This window comes from Purpureocillium takamizusanense, chromosome 4, assembly GCF_022605165.1.
Source record: "Purpureocillium takamizusanense chromosome 4, complete sequence".
Taxonomy (NCBI): domain Eukaryota; kingdom Fungi; phylum Ascomycota; class Sordariomycetes; order Hypocreales; family Ophiocordycipitaceae; genus Purpureocillium; species Purpureocillium takamizusanense.
This window is the reverse complement of record NC_063071.1, coordinates 1703367-1719175: the sequence shown is the minus strand read 5'-3', so window position 1 is coordinate 1719175 and position 15809 is coordinate 1703367. Positions and strand designations below refer to the sequence as shown.

Genomic DNA, 15809 nt, shown 5'->3' with positions numbered 1-15809 from the left:
ACGGTAGTAAGATATAGTTGTGCCCCTAGCACTACCCTCAATAAAATAAGGTATTGACGCCCCAAAGAGTATCCTGCACGGTGTTGTCGGTCAATATGAGTCGAGGGAAGGGGGCTCGCTCGTTGGACTTGGTCTGAATGATGAAGTGAGAGCTACCCGCATAAGCTATAAATGAGCCAGACCGTGGTCGGAGGGCTGCCGCTATTGTTCCGACCGAAGTACAATTTCTGGATTGGAGTGGACTGTGGCCACAGCATACAACTGATTGACACGGCCGAGTGCTTATACATCTCCCACGCCGCCATGGAGACGGCACACTGGCGGCGGCTTCCCGTTGGGCTCGTGCTTCTCGTCGGCCTTGGATGCATAGGGCGACTCGACGTCCACCTCGATGCCGACAGTGCCCTCGGGGAGCTCATTGAGGTGATCCTCGTGGATGTCGAGGGCGCGGAAATGACAGTAGAAGCAAGTGCCGACGACGAGGGCGAGGGCGGCGATGGAGGCGTAGTTCCAGACGAGGAGGGGGTCCGTGGAGAGGCCGACAAAGGCCTGGCCGATGGCGGCGGAGAAGGAGGCGGTGAAGAGGGCCAGGGCCTGGACCATGGATCGCATGTTCTTGGGGGCCTTGGAGTAGGCATACTCGAAGGCGGTGATGGAGGCGAAGACCTCGGAGAGGGCGACGAGGACGTAGGAGCCGGCCTGGGCCCAGACGGAGATGTCGACGGGCGGGCACTGGACCATGGCCTGCTCGTCGTCGCTCCACATGTGGCCCGAGGCGTGGCTGCCGCAGACGGACCTCTTGTAGATGTGGTACTGCACGACGGCGGCCCAGATCATGGCGCAGGCACCGATGTAGAAGCCCAGGGTGATCTTCTTGATGGGGGTCAGGCGGACGCCCGCCTTGCGGAGGGCGGGGAAGATGAAGAAGTCGTTGAGCGGGATGAAGATGAGGAGGGATAAGGGGTTCAGGTTGGAGAGGATGTCGTTGGGGATGCCGTCGCGCTGCATGACGGCGGCTTGGGAGATGAGATTGTTGCTGACTTTTGTGTGTGCGTATGTGTGTGTGCGCGTGCGACGGTCAGCATCTTTCCGAGGGGAACGGTTTTGCAGCAGGAAAGAAGGATATCGACATGCTCACCCTGGTTGTAGCACAGCCAGAAGACGGGAGTCCAGCAGAAGACGGCGCAGGCAGCGAAGCCGCGGCGCAGCTCGTCCACCCAGGCGTCGTCAAACGTCATCCAGCTGGGGCGCGACCCGCGGGGGAACTTGGACGGCTTCACCTTCTCCCAGAAGGTGCCGTCGTTCATGTTCTTCCACGTCCGGTAGGGGTTGAGGGACCAGCGGCCGGCCTGGGCCAGGACGAACGTCCGCACCGCCAGGAGCAGCACGGAGCCGGCAGGCCCGCGGCAGACGTAGCGTTCCCTACCCCGCCACATGACGAGCGGCGCGAGGCACAGTATGACGGTCGGGAGCGTGTAGGAGAGGTAGAAGCCGACGTAGTGCTCGGCGTAGACCATGGTGATGACGCCGACGAGGGCCCCGAGGTTGATGCAGAAGTAGAACCAGTTGTAGATGCGCTCAATGGTGATGGCCGGGTCGACGATGACGCGCTCGCCCGACGGGAGGCTCTTGACCAACATGTGCTGCTCGCCGAGCTGCTCGACGATCAGGCAGCTGAGGTTGGGCTTGATGCCGCCCGTGCCGACGCCCATGACGAGGATCGAGACGACCAGGAGGGCCATGGACAGGCCCTGGCGGACAATGACGGGCGGGATGGCCGACATGACGAGCACGACGTGGCCGACGATGTCGACGGCCAGGCCCGTCGTGATGGTCTTGTAGCGGCCCCATTTGGCGTCGGCGACCCACGCGCCGAAAAGAGGCATCAGGTACTGCCAAACCTGGTTCAGGGTGCTGATGCCCGTGGACGCGCGCTGGCCTAGGCCCATGGCCCCGGGTTGCTCCAGGCTCGCGCCCGTGACGGAGCCCTTGGGGAGGCCCTGTTGAATGAAGTTGGTGACTGTCGAGCGCCTTGGTCAGTTGCATCATCCTGCCGCATCGTCATGATGCTGCTGCTGCTGCTGCTCAACCGGCGTACATACACATGGCGGTGGCTCCGTAGAACGAGAAACGCTCGCACAGTTCCACGAAGCAGATGCTGAAGAGCTTGAGGGGGATCTTGTTGGGCACTCGGCGGAGCGTCATTAGCTCCTCGGCGGTAGGGAAGGACTCGACGGCGACGGCGACGGCGGTGGCGGCCATGATGGGCTCGTGGTTCCCCCCAACAGTCATGGCGGACTGATGGTAAACACAGCCGGTAGATGCCATGAGCGTAGTAGATTGGCAAGGGAGAAGGGACTGAGGAGCGACTGTGTTTACCCCAGCGAACAGGGGGGCGGGCTGCGGAGCACTCAGGATTTATACGTGCATGGCCCAGGAACGAGATCTGATATCGCCTCCCAATAATGAACACGACAAGTATATAGCTCCACGAATTCTGGTTCTTACTGATGAGCCGGGTTCCCTGTCCTGGCGACGTGTGTCTACCCGTGCCCGCAGCTGAAGATTTTGGTGATCGATACTATGCTACATCTCCGGGTAGATCTCTGTCACACTTGAATGAATGGAGGCGGGGAGGAGAAGGAGTGTATGGAACCTGAGTTTAGTTCTCGGAGACCCATGGGAAGTGCATCCCAAGGGTCTGGCTTTGCCACCACCCTCAACCCAGCCGTGTACAGGAGCAAGCATCAAGCGGCCGCTACCAGTGGAACGTGCTTCAGCGCAAGTTGCGCTTATGATCTAGCTTGCTGGTACCCGTGGTTATCCAACGCTCCATGTCCGAGTCGCGTTGAGGGTTCCAGAGCAGACCACTCGTCATGCAATGTGGTCAAACCAGTGCGTGTCCCCTCGCCCCCTGAAGGGCCAAGGTGCCGGAGACAAGGTTGCAAAGCCACACAGAGAGCGGTACTAGGCCGAAAGGTGTAATGTCAGCTCAGGAAGTCTATCTAGGGAAGCAATGCTCCGGGCCGCGACGACAAGCTTGAGGCTCGAAAGGGCACTGGCCGGTCTCATACTGATATGACGATGCGAGCGCACGAATCCGCTCAGCTTATCGATCTGAGGGTCCTTTTGTGATGCCGGCGGGAGACCAGAGCGGAGCGTGGCTGCCGGCGGCAAGTGTATGCTTTCTGCGGGGGTATCTGGGCCACAATGACAACTAAGAGCATGGTGGAGGCCCCCCGCGGTGGACCTCGAAACAAGCCATCATGCGTTGTACGAAGTACTCTTCGGGTAGTAGTGGCAAGGCCTGATGGGAGGGGGGGGGGGGTTAGGAGAAGGGGCAGTGGAGTGTCGTGTGTGGTAAGCCAGCAGGATCGGGACGACGACGACGTTGTTCTTGTTGTTGTTTACGAGGATGTTTCTATTGACGATGAAGACGATGAAGACGATGAAGGTGTTGCTGATGGTCAGGGCTGACTGTCGTCGACACAAGCCTAGAGTAGAATGCAATCTACATTGTTCCCTCCTCAACGGTGAGAGAACTAAATCCGAAGCACCTCGTACAGGTGTCATATATACATGTATATATTGTACTAAGTACTGAGTAGGTACTGCAAACAGTGAATCAGGGTACATGTAGGGTAGGATACTCTGCTCTTGGATATCAACGTCAGAAAACCACCCGTGTATATACCAGAGTGGCATTCATAAAGTACCAGAGCAGATGCCTGCTTTTCTCCGGAAGCACTTATCTGATGTCTCGTGCTTGAACATTTCCGCACCCGACAAAGCCAGTGCGTGTAATAGTGTATGTAGTACTGGCTGGGGTCATGCATGAAGCGGACATTCCTCGGTGTACGCATAGTGATGAATGAGGAGGATGGTCTCGCATTAGCTCCATCCGCTTTCCTGAAAGGAGTGAGCTGGGTTGTGGAATGGCGTTATCCAAGGCGGTAGGCAATACAGATTAAGTTTAGAAAGCGGTGTTACGCCCACCGAATCGGGCGGGATTGCCGCAGCTTTTAGTGGTTTCAATAGTAACACGCCGCTGGTATCTCAAAATATGTTACAACGTACGTAAAGAATCCGATTTCATCATCGATTGCCGAATGCTTAGCTTCTCTTATACATATTAGAAGTCGTCTCGACTCGAACTTCATCAAACGGTTTGTGACGATAAAGTCTTTAAGGACAACAGGCAATCATGCAGCCGTTAACAATGCAGACTAACTGAGAGGCTCGGCGCTGCCTGATTGCTGCCTGATTGCTGCCTGGTTGCTGCCTAAAAAGTCCTCATTTGCCGCCTGTGCCTGAGCCAAGCATAAGTCTGTCGCCTCTTGCCAGACTGCAATTATCCAACTTGTCTCTTCAGCATTTTGTAGCTATCTTTACTCCCCTATTGCTTTAAATCTCACAATGTCGGCTGAACAGAGCTCTTGCATACAATCTAAATTCCATTCTTGTCCGTGGTGTCAGCGTATCCTGCTAGACTTCAGCGCCAACGGCTCATCAGCTTTGTCGCCCAATTGTGACGATCTAAGATCTATTACAATTCCAATGCCATTTGATGGCCTTACCTCTAGCGGTAGGGCTCCAGGTGAATTGATCACATACCTGAATGAGTTTTTGTTGCTTTCTGCCAATGCTGGCTGCTTATTGTCACAGACAATCATGAAAGAGCTCGGGGCTCAAGGGGACCACCAACCACTGAAAACTATATTCAGCTGGATAGGCGGAATCAAGTTTATTGGCGTCAGCTCCAGCATTTGTCTATCAAATTATTACTGGAGTAGTGAGTCATCGACCAGTGTCTGGCTATACAAGGCATGGAAGCTAATGCAGAAAAGAGTCGACGCGTCCAGAGAGTCTATTTCTAGATCCAGCCACTTATCGAATTCCCTCGCACCAGTTACAAGGTGTCAAAGGGTGGATTTCAGAGTGTGAAGCGTCGCATTCGGAATGTCAGCGCCGTTACGAGGCAGACTTCGTCCCCAAACGGCTTCTCCAGATAGGTCGTGCCGACGCCGAATGGCGTTTGCGGCTGACGTGCCCACCTGGTCCAGCTACATATACAGCCTTAAGTTACTGTTGGGGAGGCGCACAGCAAACAATGTTCACGACCTTGACGCAGCGTCTTTGGGAGACGTCAGGACTTCCGTGGGAAGAACTGCCCGGAACTATCCAAGACGCAGTCCTCGTCACTTTCGTACTGGGCATCGAATACATTTGGATCGACTCTCTTTGTATCTTGCAGGACAACAACTCCGACAAGGAGATGCAAATTGCCCAGATGCCACAAATATATGACGCCGCAATTGTGACAATATCAGCCTTGGGGATGGCGAGCGTTCACGACGGGCTGTTTAAACCGATGCGGCGACCTCTTTTGCATGCGAAAGACATCTTCAAGCTACCAGTGCATGGTGCTCCAGATTCATGTGACAGTGCAATCTTCGTCCTTTCAGACCAAGTACAAATAAGGTCTCTGGAGGAAGATAGCGCAAACGAACCACTCGATCAGAGGGCCTGGACATTCCAAGAGACTCTCTTGAGCAGACGCTTACTCAAATTTACGAGTAGCACGATGCGATGGGAGTGCCAGAAACATCTGGAACGAGCTTCCGATGAGGGTAGGAGGGAGGGGATGCTGGATATGATTCCCCTCCATCCTGCCATCGGCCGAATGCGCCACCGTGCGAATTTGAATTACATCCTCCGGTCGGGCCAGCTTTATTGTCCATATGGCCGAAGATCGGAAAGGCCGGATACTGCATTTGACCAGCCAGACATGCATCCATGGCATATTCTAGTAGAAGAATATACGAGGCGGCGTCTGAGCTTCCCTGAAGACAAAGCCCTTGCTATCTCGGGAATAGCTGAGCAGATTGGGCTTAAGACTAAGGATACATACTGTGCTGGGCTATGGAAGTCATGCCTGGTGAACCAGTTGGCATGGTATGACAGTACTGCGGAATATTCTCGTCACCTCGAAGAAGTAGGAAGTTTCACACCGCGTATTGCACCGTCCTTTGTGCGAGTCTTCAGTGCAGAGAGTCATCCGGGTCCGATGGTCTTCCAGTGGGGTGGGGCTTTTTCCCTACCCACTTGGAACGAATATAAACCGAAACGACCGGAGAATCCGATTGTGCGTCGAGCAGAAACGAACGCCAAAACGCCGAACATGCCATCTTGGTCTTGGATATCTATCCCGAACCCAGTCCGATTTCGAGTTTTAGGCATTGCTTTTACCTTGAAAATCTGCGATGTCCAAATACAACACTCGTTAGATGTTGCACCATTTGGTAACGTTAAAATGGGCCAACTTACCGTTCGCGGACCCATTAAGCCCGCTACGGCCTCAGGTGGTACCGACGTGGATTCTCTATCTAGGAAAACGCCTGGCAGTATCAGTGATAATCTGCTCAGGTTGAAGCTTGGGGAGGTTGAATCTGTTGAGGGTGAGTCCAGTAAAAGAGCGATTTGCTTGGAGCTGCGGAAGGAAACGGAGCATGCCTGGGTCCGCACCGGGCTGTCTGAGACCTCTGATGATGGTTGGATAGGAACTCGAAGTATCGTTATCATATAGATCAAGGTACTCTTTTCTTGCTTTCTAGCGCACTTTTTCCCTCTACCCTTTGTCTTGCACATCTTCTTACTTTCCTAGGGAGATCCTACCTAAAAATTTACACTCCCGTTTGCCCGTGCATCCGTTGCACTCGGCCAGGAATGTGTTCGTTCGCCTTCAACAAATTGGGTGGCGGCGTTCGTTAATCTAGGGTATGCATTTGTATCGTGAAATGTTCTGGGGCCGTTCATTGGTCGGCTAGCATATGGCTTCCTCTCGCATTGTTGTTTAAAGAATATCCCCAGCTTCATTTTACTGGTCATTAATCCGATCAAGCGCCTCTTCTACGTCGCTACTTAAAAAGGCTCTATGAATAACGCGCCAAGGTCGTGTAGCTGGTTGTCAATGAGTTTGGTGAAGACCATACAATAGCGCTCTATACACTGAATTAGTAATTAGTATCCATTCAATGGTGAGGCACTGTTAAGGATCGGGACACCACCAATTCCAGAGGGGGCAACAGTGTGTTCCACATTACGGAAGAAAGCAGAGACCAAGCAACAACACGCACGGCACGGGCAAAAAAAGTGGCATCATGCAGTGTCTCCCAAAAAGAATGACACCAATGGTGCTCTCCTTGCCCTCTGGGAAAGCTTCGGGAGGCAGGGTCCTTTTGCTCTCATCGAACCATGTTGTCCCCATCCGCATTAACACACTATGGTTACACACGCCTCCTGTTTTGGCTCGTGATTGTACACCGTCAGGCTGATCCAAGATCCTTCAGGAAGCGCGGGCCCCTTGGCAACTCAGGGTCCCCAAAAACTCTATGGCCCCCCCTTTCTGAGGCCGCCGCCCCTGGCAGGACACGCATACATCCGCGCACATGTGCCAAGTCGGCCGGCGCCGACCTGCAAAAGCGCAGTACTAGATAGTACATAGCAAGAGGCTCTTCTGGCTGGCAGGCAGTCAGTGCCTACTTACTAACCAAACTCAACACTTTTCGTCATCGTCATCGTCGTCGTTGCTGGCTGCTTCTACAGCTTCCCCTTGAGCAGGTTGGAAATCATCTCGCGACCGGTGATGCGCGTCGTCCTCCACAGCGTCTGCACGTCGAGCGTGCTGGACAGGCCGTCGGCGAAGCCGAAGAAGAGCATGGGTGGGATCCAGCCGCGGGCGTACTCGAGCGCGAAGCAGCCCTCGGGCATCTTGTACTGCTTCACCACGCCGCGGCGTAGGTGGTGCATGCTGCCCTGCGGGTACACCTCGGGCGCGTACTCGCCCGGCACGTAGGCCATCTGCGTGCCCGAGAGGATGTGGAAATAGTCGTCGGCCGTGTGCCGGCCCGTGTGGCCCTCTGTACCGACGGCGGTGCCTGTTTTCCCCCCATCCCGTGTGTTAGTTACGTTGGCTCACTCACTCACTCACACGCCCCTCTGGTGAGGACTCGAAAGTCCGCAGTGAGTGTGTCTTGTTGGGGGGTTACGATGTGCTGACCGAAGATGATGAGATACTCTGTGATGCCTGCCGTCTCTCATCAGCACAACAACAGCAACAACAAGAAACAATCGGTCTGCGTTAATGCGGCGGCGACCACTCACTGGCATGGATAATGTACATGGCGCCCATGGCGCCCCCCGCGTTGTTAAACACCCACTCCTCCTCGAGGTTGACGTGCGCGGGCACCTTTTCGGCGAGCTCGTCGACAATGTACTTGACCACGGCCCTGGTATCGTTGCCGTGCGCCGCGATGCCCCGCCTGGACAGATCATGCAGGTGGTCTAGCTCGAAGACGTAGAACTTGTCCAGGTTCTGCTCCATCAGGTACACGACGGACGAGAGCAGCGCCGTCAGCAGCGCAAGCACGCCCACCAGCCGGCCCACGCCGGGGGCCTGCGAGGCCTTGTTGGGCTGCCGCTGGTGCTGCCGTTGCGGCTGTTGTGGTTGGCTCTTGGGCATTGTGGTGGTTCTCGGGGTCAGAGCAAGAAGGAAAAAGGGGGGGGGGGGTTCTGGTTCTTGGCTGGACTGTGTAACCGCGCCGGGAAAATGGGAGAGGCCACAACAAATGGGATTTTGTAGTAAAGGTACGGAAACGAGGCCTCCGAAATCTTACAATGGATGAGAAACCAACGTTCACGGGGCCACCATCGCTCGACGCGTCCAAGTCTCTTGAATCCCTTCAAGGAGAGACAGTGAGCTGCTCGTTCTGCCGCGTCTCACCGCTCGGAGACGCGAGCTTCCGGATGGGCCCATCCGCTCCGCTCCGTCCGTTCTGACAAGCCCGCGGCATCCGCTTCGGCCCGTCCCTCCGAGGCTCTCTCTCCTTGCGTCCCGAGGGAGGAGGGCATTCGTTGTCATGCCCAAATTGCCGCGCCGTGACTCGCAGCTTGTGGCACACGGAGCTCGTTTCTCTCAGAGGGAAACAATGTCTCATTGACCTCGCCAAGTAATACTGTAACAGGGCATCGCATCAGTTAACGCCCGACTCCTCTAGGCTAGCGTCCAGTTTTAAATCTCGAAGACCCTTCCATCACCCATTCGCACGGAGGCACATCCATCCATGGCGCTCTTTGCATCGCAGTTGAACCCTTCGCAGCTTGGTCCGCCCAAAAACTCTGCCCCACCCTCGTCTCCGAGTCCTTGGTCCTTTGTACTCGTACACTAGCGAACTGATCTTGTACACGTCCAGGGTTACCTCGGTCATTCCATGTCCGAATCTCCCATAATCTCCGTCTTATCGGGGTCGTCGTCGTCCAGCAGTGCCGTCTGATCCACCTCGTCCACGTCCTCCATCGCAACGTCTCCGTTAGTTTCGCCGTTGCCCGCTGCCAGTGGAGTGGCTCCCTTGCTCTTGGCCTCGCCGTTTGCGACCTCGCCATTGGGCTTGCGCTTCTTGACCGGAGCTACGACACCGAGCTCCTTCTCGTGGCCCCTCCAACGACTCATGCGCCGCATCGACCGGCGAAGCGCAGCGGCGTAGGAGCTGACTTCCTCGCCATAGTCATCGTCTTCCGTGTTTAGGAGGCACAGTCCGCCTATCCCCGTCTCCCGGAAGGCGGTTGCCCCTTTTTCACCACGCAAGGGAAGATTATGCGGGCCATCATCGTCGGCGTCGCTATCCTCAAAGACATCGTCCTGAGCCTGGAGCCTCCTGTACGCTCGAAAGATTGCGCCGTCCTGCTTGCGGACCTTGCGGCTCTTGTGGTGTTTCTTGCGCAGGCCGCGATCCAAGATGTACTCGACTCGCTCGTTGCGATTTCTCTCCACGGCCAGCTGATGAGCCGTGGGCGGGCGCGGCTTCCTAGCTACAACGCCCTCGGAGCCGTGACGGGCAGGTGAGGACCCCTCGAATATCTGATACTTGAGTGGGAGTCCTCGTCGACCTGGACCTCCACCTCTGCCAAGGGCGCGGGGAGGCGGCGTAGATCTGGTGCTATCCATGTCTGATTCGTGCTTGGAGGGCCTGATGCGAGGCAGGATGGCCGGCCCATCGTCGTTGAGATGTGCCCGCATCTTGCCGCGCTTCGTTTCCCGCTCGTTGAGGTAAGCCTGGTCGGCCTCCAGGATCTTAGCACGCGTCTTTTGCTTCTCCCGGCCAAACTCGATTTCCTCTTGCGTGTCCACGTTCTCCTTGGCCTTTTGCTCGTCTGTCATCAGCTCCAGCTCCGGAACGCCCTGGTTCGCGACGTCAAGGCCGTAGTCGACGCCAGGGCCGAACGGGTTCTCTTCGCAGCCCTCCTCGGTGAAATCCGATTCGAGGTAGAACCACATGAGCCAGAGGAAAGCCCGGGCACGGGATGCGCTGGAGTACTTGGTCTTCATAATGAGGTCATGAAACTCGTGCTCGTCGGGGAAGTGCAACTCGGCGACCTTTTGTGCCCCACCGCACATGACAAAAATGAGGTTCACTGGATTTGTTCGGGGCGGGTCGTCGATCCGCTTGATCTTGTCCAGAGAGTTGGGCTCCTCCCTGTCCTCCGCTCCGCCCTTCAGGATCGATTTCAGTCTGGGCGCGTCCTGCAGCTGCTTGTAGGCGTGAGGGTCTTGATGCGCCTGTAGAGAGGGAATGGCGTGGTACGTGCGCAGTTGAGCTCGCATTTCGGGAAAGACTGCATGCAAATGTCAGATGTGAGGCACCGATGGGCAGAGCGTGCGTGGTTACTCACAGTTGAGCGTTGTGTTCATCCTGCCGACGTTGACCAGCAGGCACACCATGGCCATTCCTTTGGCAGCCTCGCGATCACTGAGCAGCTTGTCGCGAAGCACCTTGCTCGTCTTGCTGCTTCGAGACATGGTGTCGATGTAAAGGTCGGCAAAATTCTGCTTGCCGAGGCCGTCGGGGTTGTACGAGTTGGTAAAGACCTTTTGCTCGTTGTCGAAGACGGCCTTGAGAAAGTCGTATTGGATGTCCTCGCGCCAGAGGGGCTCGCCGTCCTCCTTTTTGAGATGCCTGATCTTGCCAATGTGCTGCTGGGCGCCGTCCTTGTGTTGGGACCCTTTGCCCCTGCCTCGAGCGGGCCGCTCGCCGACCTCGGGCGTATCGGCCATGCGCGTGTCCTCGTCATCGGATGCGGCGCGAGAGACAAAGGATTTTCCTTCATTGGCGGCCGGAGAGCTCGGAGGCTCAATGTCCGAGGTCGCGGCGACCGAGCTCGGGGAGGCGGCCATGGTGTGTGCGGACGGTGGAAGTCGGCGAGCAGATGTTGCGCGCGGCGCGCGAGGGTGGTGAGGCGATCGTGAGATTCGTCGTTGGCGTTGACGCGGGCGGGTCAGTAGCGCATGATGAGGTCGGAGAAGGAGCGTGAATAAATGGTAAGAGGTCTTGGGCGATGGAAGCCGCGGTCTGGCGATGCAGCCGGCGGAATTGGTGACGAGATTTGAGAAAGGAAAACAGAACGAAGGAGGTGGTGACGCTTCAAAAATGGCCCGGCTGAGGCGTTGGAGGATGCGCCTCACCCTGTGCAGGGAGGATGGAACGGATCCAATGGCTCCAGAACCGCCCATTCACTGCCCGGTGAGTGAGGCGACTCCAGCCCAGTGGAGAGTGCCGGGCTCATCGCCCGTGGACACAGGCTCCAGGGCTCACGATGAGGTAGCCACTGCAGGCGCTAGAACTTCGGCCGCACAGTGGCCGCACTGCTATGGATCCCTGGATTCCAGGTAATAAGGTAGCGTGGGTGTCCTCAACTGGGTGAGGCCCTCTTGCCGTGGCCCCTGCGTCCCATTGGACCCGCTGCCCTGCTCGTCGCCCAGCCCACCCGACGTCGCCTCGCGCGGGTAGCATCGTGATTTGCTTCCTCCGCAAACATCAACAAATTCGCTATCCAGAGCGCCCTTCCCAGCGGACGACGGCCATTTCGGCCAGCATGACACGTTACTAACCCACAGCATAGCGACAGAAGAGCCACCCCCACACGCAATTTGCCCGGCTCGTCAGACCTCCAGCGACGCGATACGACTGCTCTTGGTTCAACCCCGTGCAGGACGTGCCTGTGCATACTGCATTACCGCCCCTGTCGCTCCTTTCCCAGGTCGAAGCGTTAGCAAGAAAGCCGCGGTTCGACCACGCGACGGCGCCCAGGAGAAAAGCCTCCTCATCATGTCGACGCCAGTCAAGTCGACGCCCGTCAAGGCGTTGCCCGAGACGGACAGCCCGGGCACCTGGCGGCACCCAAGGCTCAACGAGATCACGCGCCGGCGGAATGCCACGACCTTTTCCGAAAAGAACCTGCGGCGGATAGGCTACAATGTTGTTGCTCTGCTACTCATGTGGTCGCTGCAATTGGTAGCGAGGCTGAATGTCGATCCTCAAAAGTACGGCCACGCTCGACCCAAACCCCGCGGCCGCGTCTCGCGCTGACCTTGCACGCATCTAGCCTTCCCTACACATTCCGCGCCTACCTGAGCTGGGCTTGGTTCGTGGCCCAACTCGTGCCGTGGGTGCAGATTGCCGTGGCGTGCCTCCCCCTCCTCCGCACCCCGGACGACATCACCGACATCCCGCTCACCGCAGCCCAGCGAAAGCTGCTGGGTCTTCCGCCCTCTTCCGCCCCCCCGACCCCCGACGCGAAGTACAGCACACCTCCGAGGTACTCGAGGACACCCTCGATTGCGGGTTCCGTAGGGAGCCGAGCTAGCTACAATAGCTCCCCCTTGTCCGGAAGGGGGTCGGTCAATGGATCTCCCTCGCCGTACAACGCGACTGGCAGCCCGTTGCTTCCAAAGAGCGTCAGCGGGCTCGCCAACGGACGGAGATCTTCGTTCGGGTCGACAAGCCCCTTTGGAGCCAGTTCGTCCACCAACTTGTTCAACGACTCTGTTTCTCCCAGCTCACCTAGTCCGTCCGGGGGCAAGCGGACAAGCGTGGGACTCAATAGCAAGTGGTTGTACGAAAAGGGAAGGCGGTCGTCTGGAAACGCATGGCTTCACTGAGGAGGAGAGATTCGTACGGAAGCTAGTCGCTGCATGGAGCTGAGGGAAGCATAGATGCGAGAGCGAGGCTGATAGTTCGCGCATAGCTCCAAGGGGAGCGGCCCACGGCGCAAAGATTAATACCTGGAATATAGGCGTAACGGTCAAATTGCATCCATGAGAAGCATAAATATGCACTGTTCTTGGGCATTATTAGACGTGCAATATTTTTTTCCTTTCGTCCTTTGCGTTCGTGTTGGCATGATGCGCTGTACTGAAGCCGACAACAGCCTTGAAATGATTGTCTCAGCAGGCTGCCCTCCTGTGCCAAAACCAGGTAGCTGAGCCAGCAAAGAAGAAGCGAAGAAAACACACAAGTCTAGTAGATATGCAAGACATGCCCGATTCCTGGCATAATAGAGGAAAGGAAAAAAAAAGAAATTTCTTTTGCGTGAACCGGGACTCGAACCCGGGTCACATGCTTGGGAAGCATGTATGCTAACCTCTACACTATTCACGCGCTGGTGATGTAATCTGCCGCTTATTTGGGTCTATATGGGTGGACGTGCCAGGCAGGTCGGGCCCGCCCCCGGACACCAGGCCAAGGTTTTTCCCGGTCCCAAGTGACAGGGTAAAACATAACAGGGCCCCTTTGATCATGAAGGAACGTCAAATGGGATGTCAGGAATTAGGATTGACGTTGGGGGAAGACCTGAGATGTTTGGATCGGGCAGATACCGCCGCGTAGGGCGGGGGGGGCAAGTAGACCTGTGCTCTTTGCTGTGAAGAAGTTTTGTGCATTGGGGGAACGACGGGCGCTCCAGTCTGTTGCGCTGCGATATCTATCACTCACCCCTTGGCGATCAGTCAGTTCAGTAACTTAAGTCTGGAGGTTTGTTAGGGGTTCGCGCAGCAGCAGGGCGGGCCAGCATCTCGTGAAGCAGAGTGAGATCCATGCTTGGAGGAGCCGGGGACATGTCCAAGTCCGCGAAGGAGCAAAAACCAACCACAAAAGAGGGAAGGGAAAAACCCTTTTTGTGAAACGAACCCCCGATTTTGTAGTGTTTAAAAAGTCGACGTTCAGAAAAAGCCAACCTAGAGATCGGCAAGTCTTTTTTTTCTGGTACGAGTCGACTCTGAATTTCTCAACCTAAAGTGAGAGGCGTCGCCCCACACCCGCCGAGTGAGAGTGAGAGCAAACCGGCCTGCTGCCCCACACCGGCTGCGGGCGTGGAAACGAGCAACTCAGCTCCCAGCGGGCCACCTACTCTACCTTTACCTACCCCTCCATCGGGACGGACCCTCCCAGTCAACAGCTTTCGATAGCGCTCCTCCATCGCCAGCCAGCACACGCATACGGCTCCTCGAACTGCGACTGCTCGACTCCTTCTCTCCTCCCTCCTCCCTCCCCCTGTTCCTCCTTTTCCTCCTCCCTCTCCTCCTCCTCACCACCGCCGCCGCCGCCATTCCACGCCTCCGGCACGCGCGCCCCGGGATCGATCATTCCCCTTCCTCGCCCCCCGCGCAGCAGCGGTAGCTACCAAGCAATCAAGCGAGCAAACAAACAAGCAAACAAAACCATGGCGAGCAAGGTCGACCGCATCGTCGCGCGGCTGCAGGACAAGATTGCCGACGGCGACTTCTACGAGGCCCAGCAGCAGACGCGCGTCGCCGCCTCGCGCCACATTAAGACGCGCAACTGGCCCGCCGCCATCGACATCCTCGCCAGCGTCGCCCAGGCCCTGCTCCGCGCCGGCCAGGGCGGCAGCGGCGGCGACCTGTGCGTCATGCTCGTCGACGTCTACCGCCAGGCCGAGCTCCGGCCCGATGCCGCCGCAAAGGGCCGCCTGCTGACGTGCCTGCGCCTGTTCGAGGCCGGGGAGCCCACGAGGAAGAAGTTTGTCGGCGAGATGATTGGGTAAGGCCAGAAAGCCTGGATTTGCTTCTGCAAGCGCAGCATCGAGGTGGTTCGAATTTATATGAATGGAAGCTGACCCGGGTTCCGTCTTCGTTCTCCCCCTTAGATGGTCCGCCAAGTTCGGCGAATACCCCGCCGGCGATCCGGAGCTGCACCACGTCGCAGGATCGATATACGCCGAGGAGCACGACACGTACGAGGCCGAGCGGCACCTTCTGCTCGGCACCAAAGATTCCCCCGAGGTGCTATTGAAAATGGAGTACGCGTGGTACAAGGAGGGCGACGCCCACATGGCGCCGCAATTTGCCGCGCGTGCCATCCTCCCCTACCTGCTCGTCGGCAACGTCCGCGCCGCCAACACATGCTACCGCCTCTTCACCAGCGCCCTCAGCACCGATAGCCCCAACCTGGGCGTACAGGATGTGTCGAGTGCGAGCTCCGACGTTCGCATCTTCCCCAGCCTGCCGCTGCTCAACTTCCTCGGCCTGCTGCTACTGGCCATCCAGCGCGGCGCCCCCGAGGTGTACAAGGGACTCGTCTCCAAGTATGCGACCCAGGTCAATGAGGCCGAGGTCTGGGCTGAGCCGCTCGAGATGATTGCCGAGATGTACTTTGGCATCCAAAAGCCGCGCCAGAGCAACCCGCTCATGGACATGATGAGCGGCTTCTTTGGCGGCGGAGGCGCGCCCCAGCAGCAGCCCCAGCGGCGGGGTCTGCGCGGTGTAGATGCCCCGGCGCCAGCGGGCCTGGACTGATGTCGATATGAGATATGCATGTATGTATAAACATAGAGCAAATACACGCAGCGTGTGCTTCGCAACGGGCGTCTCCGGAGGCTTGTATGCTGTCTCGTCGGAGCATGGACGCATGTGGTCGAAGTGTGTGTATGCTGTCGCCAGAGCTTGTTTGTGTGCTGTT

General features: G+C 57.2%; 5 protein-coding genes and 1 non-coding gene across 6 annotated transcripts; 2 read left to right on the top strand and 4 right to left on the bottom strand.

The window, feature by feature from the left end:
* Nucleotides 1-59: 59 nt before the first annotated feature.
* On the bottom strand, nucleotides 60-2502 carry JDV02_005178 (uncharacterized protein). The gene is made up of 3 exons (XM_047986448.1): nucleotides 2103-2502; nucleotides 1139-2020; nucleotides 60-1040 (listed from the first exon to the last, which is right to left on the bottom strand). The coding sequence occupies exons 1-3, from the start codon at nucleotides 2326-2328 to the stop codon at nucleotides 283-285; spliced, it is 1866 nt and encodes a 621-aa protein (XP_047842430.1). The 5' UTR covers nucleotides 2329-2502; the 3' UTR covers nucleotides 60-282.
* Nucleotides 2503-7158: 4656 nt separating this feature from the next.
* ERG2 (C-8 sterol isomerase) lies at nucleotides 7159-8778 on the bottom strand. The gene is made up of 3 exons (XM_047986447.1): nucleotides 8164-8778; nucleotides 8060-8086; nucleotides 7159-7937 (listed from the first exon to the last, which is right to left on the bottom strand). Exons 1-3 carry the CDS (start codon nucleotides 8519-8521, stop codon nucleotides 7600-7602), a joined length of 723 nt encoding a protein of 240 aa, XP_047842429.1. The 5' UTR covers nucleotides 8522-8778; the 3' UTR covers nucleotides 7159-7599.
* A 196-nt stretch (nucleotides 8779-8974) lies between these two features.
* Nucleotides 8975-11522, bottom strand: JDV02_005176 (RNA helicase). Its single transcript, XM_047986446.1, has 2 exons — nucleotides 10729-11522; nucleotides 8975-10671 (listed from the first exon to the last, which is right to left on the bottom strand). The coding sequence occupies exons 1-2, from the start codon at nucleotides 11228-11230 to the stop codon at nucleotides 9263-9265; spliced, it is 1911 nt and encodes a 636-aa protein (XP_047842428.1). The 5' UTR covers nucleotides 11231-11522; the 3' UTR covers nucleotides 8975-9262.
* A 305-nt stretch (nucleotides 11523-11827) lies between these two features.
* Nucleotides 11828-13197, top strand: JDV02_005175 (uncharacterized protein). The gene is made up of 2 exons (XM_047986445.1): nucleotides 11828-12376; nucleotides 12439-13197. Exons 1-2 carry the CDS (start codon nucleotides 12162-12164, stop codon nucleotides 12992-12994), a joined length of 771 nt encoding a protein of 256 aa, XP_047842427.1. The 5' UTR covers nucleotides 11828-12161; the 3' UTR covers nucleotides 12995-13197.
* Nucleotides 13198-13421: 224 nt separating this feature from the next.
* Nucleotides 13422-13493, bottom strand: JDV02_005174. The gene has a single exon. It is a non-coding gene; the product is annotated as a tRNA-Gly (tRNA).
* Nucleotides 13494-14257: 764 nt separating this feature from the next.
* On the top strand, nucleotides 14258-15715 carry JDV02_005173 (uncharacterized protein). The gene is made up of 2 exons (XM_047986444.1): nucleotides 14258-14891; nucleotides 14998-15715. The coding sequence occupies exons 1-2, from the start codon at nucleotides 14554-14556 to the stop codon at nucleotides 15644-15646; spliced, it is 987 nt and encodes a 328-aa protein (XP_047842426.1). The 5' UTR covers nucleotides 14258-14553; the 3' UTR covers nucleotides 15647-15715.
* Nucleotides 15716-15809: the final 94 nt, after the last annotated feature.

Bases quoted from the DNA above. Each gene is read 5' to 3' on its own strand.
- ERG2 (XM_047986447.1), bottom strand. From the start codon at position 8,521: ATGCCCAAGAGCCAACCACAACAGCCGCAACGGCAGCACCAGCGGCAG. The intron at 8,087-8,163 runs GTGAGTGGTCGC...GAGAGACGGCAG, and splicing joins CATGTACATTATCCATGCCA to GCATCACAGAGTATCTCATC. The intron at 7,938-8,059 runs GTCAGCACATCG...GGGGGAAAACAG, and splicing joins AGAGTATCTCATCATCTTCG to GCACCGCCGTCGGTACAGAG.
- JDV02_005175 (XM_047986445.1), top strand. From the start codon at position 12,162: ATGTCGACGCCAGTCAAGTCGACGCCCGTCAAGGCGTTGCCCGAGACG. The intron at 12,377-12,438 runs GTACGGCCACGC...GCACGCATCTAG, and splicing joins CTGAATGTCGATCCTCAAAA to CCTTCCCTACACATTCCGCG.
- JDV02_005178 (XM_047986448.1), bottom strand. From the start codon at position 2,328: ATGGCATCTACCGGCTGTGTTTACCATCAGTCCGCCATGACTGTTGGG. The intron at 2,021-2,102 runs GTATGTACGCCG...GGCGCTCGACAG, and splicing joins CTACGGAGCCACCGCCATGT to TCACCAACTTCATTCAACAG. The intron at 1,041-1,138 runs GTGAGCATGTCG...CACACACAAAAG, and splicing joins CTGGCTGTGCTACAACCAGG to TCAGCAACAATCTCATCTCC.
- JDV02_005173 (XM_047986444.1), top strand. From the start codon at position 14,554: ATGGCGAGCAAGGTCGACCGCATCGTCGCGCGGCTGCAGGACAAGATT. The intron at 14,892-14,997 runs GTAAGGCCAGAA...TCTCCCCCTTAG, and splicing joins TTTGTCGGCGAGATGATTGG to ATGGTCCGCCAAGTTCGGCG.
- JDV02_005176 (XM_047986446.1), bottom strand. From the start codon at position 11,230: ATGGCCGCCTCCCCGAGCTCGGTCGCCGCGACCTCGGACATTGAGCCT. The intron at 10,672-10,728 runs GTGAGTAACCAC...ATTTGCATGCAG, and splicing joins GATGAACACAACGCTCAACT to TCTTTCCCGAAATGCGAGCT.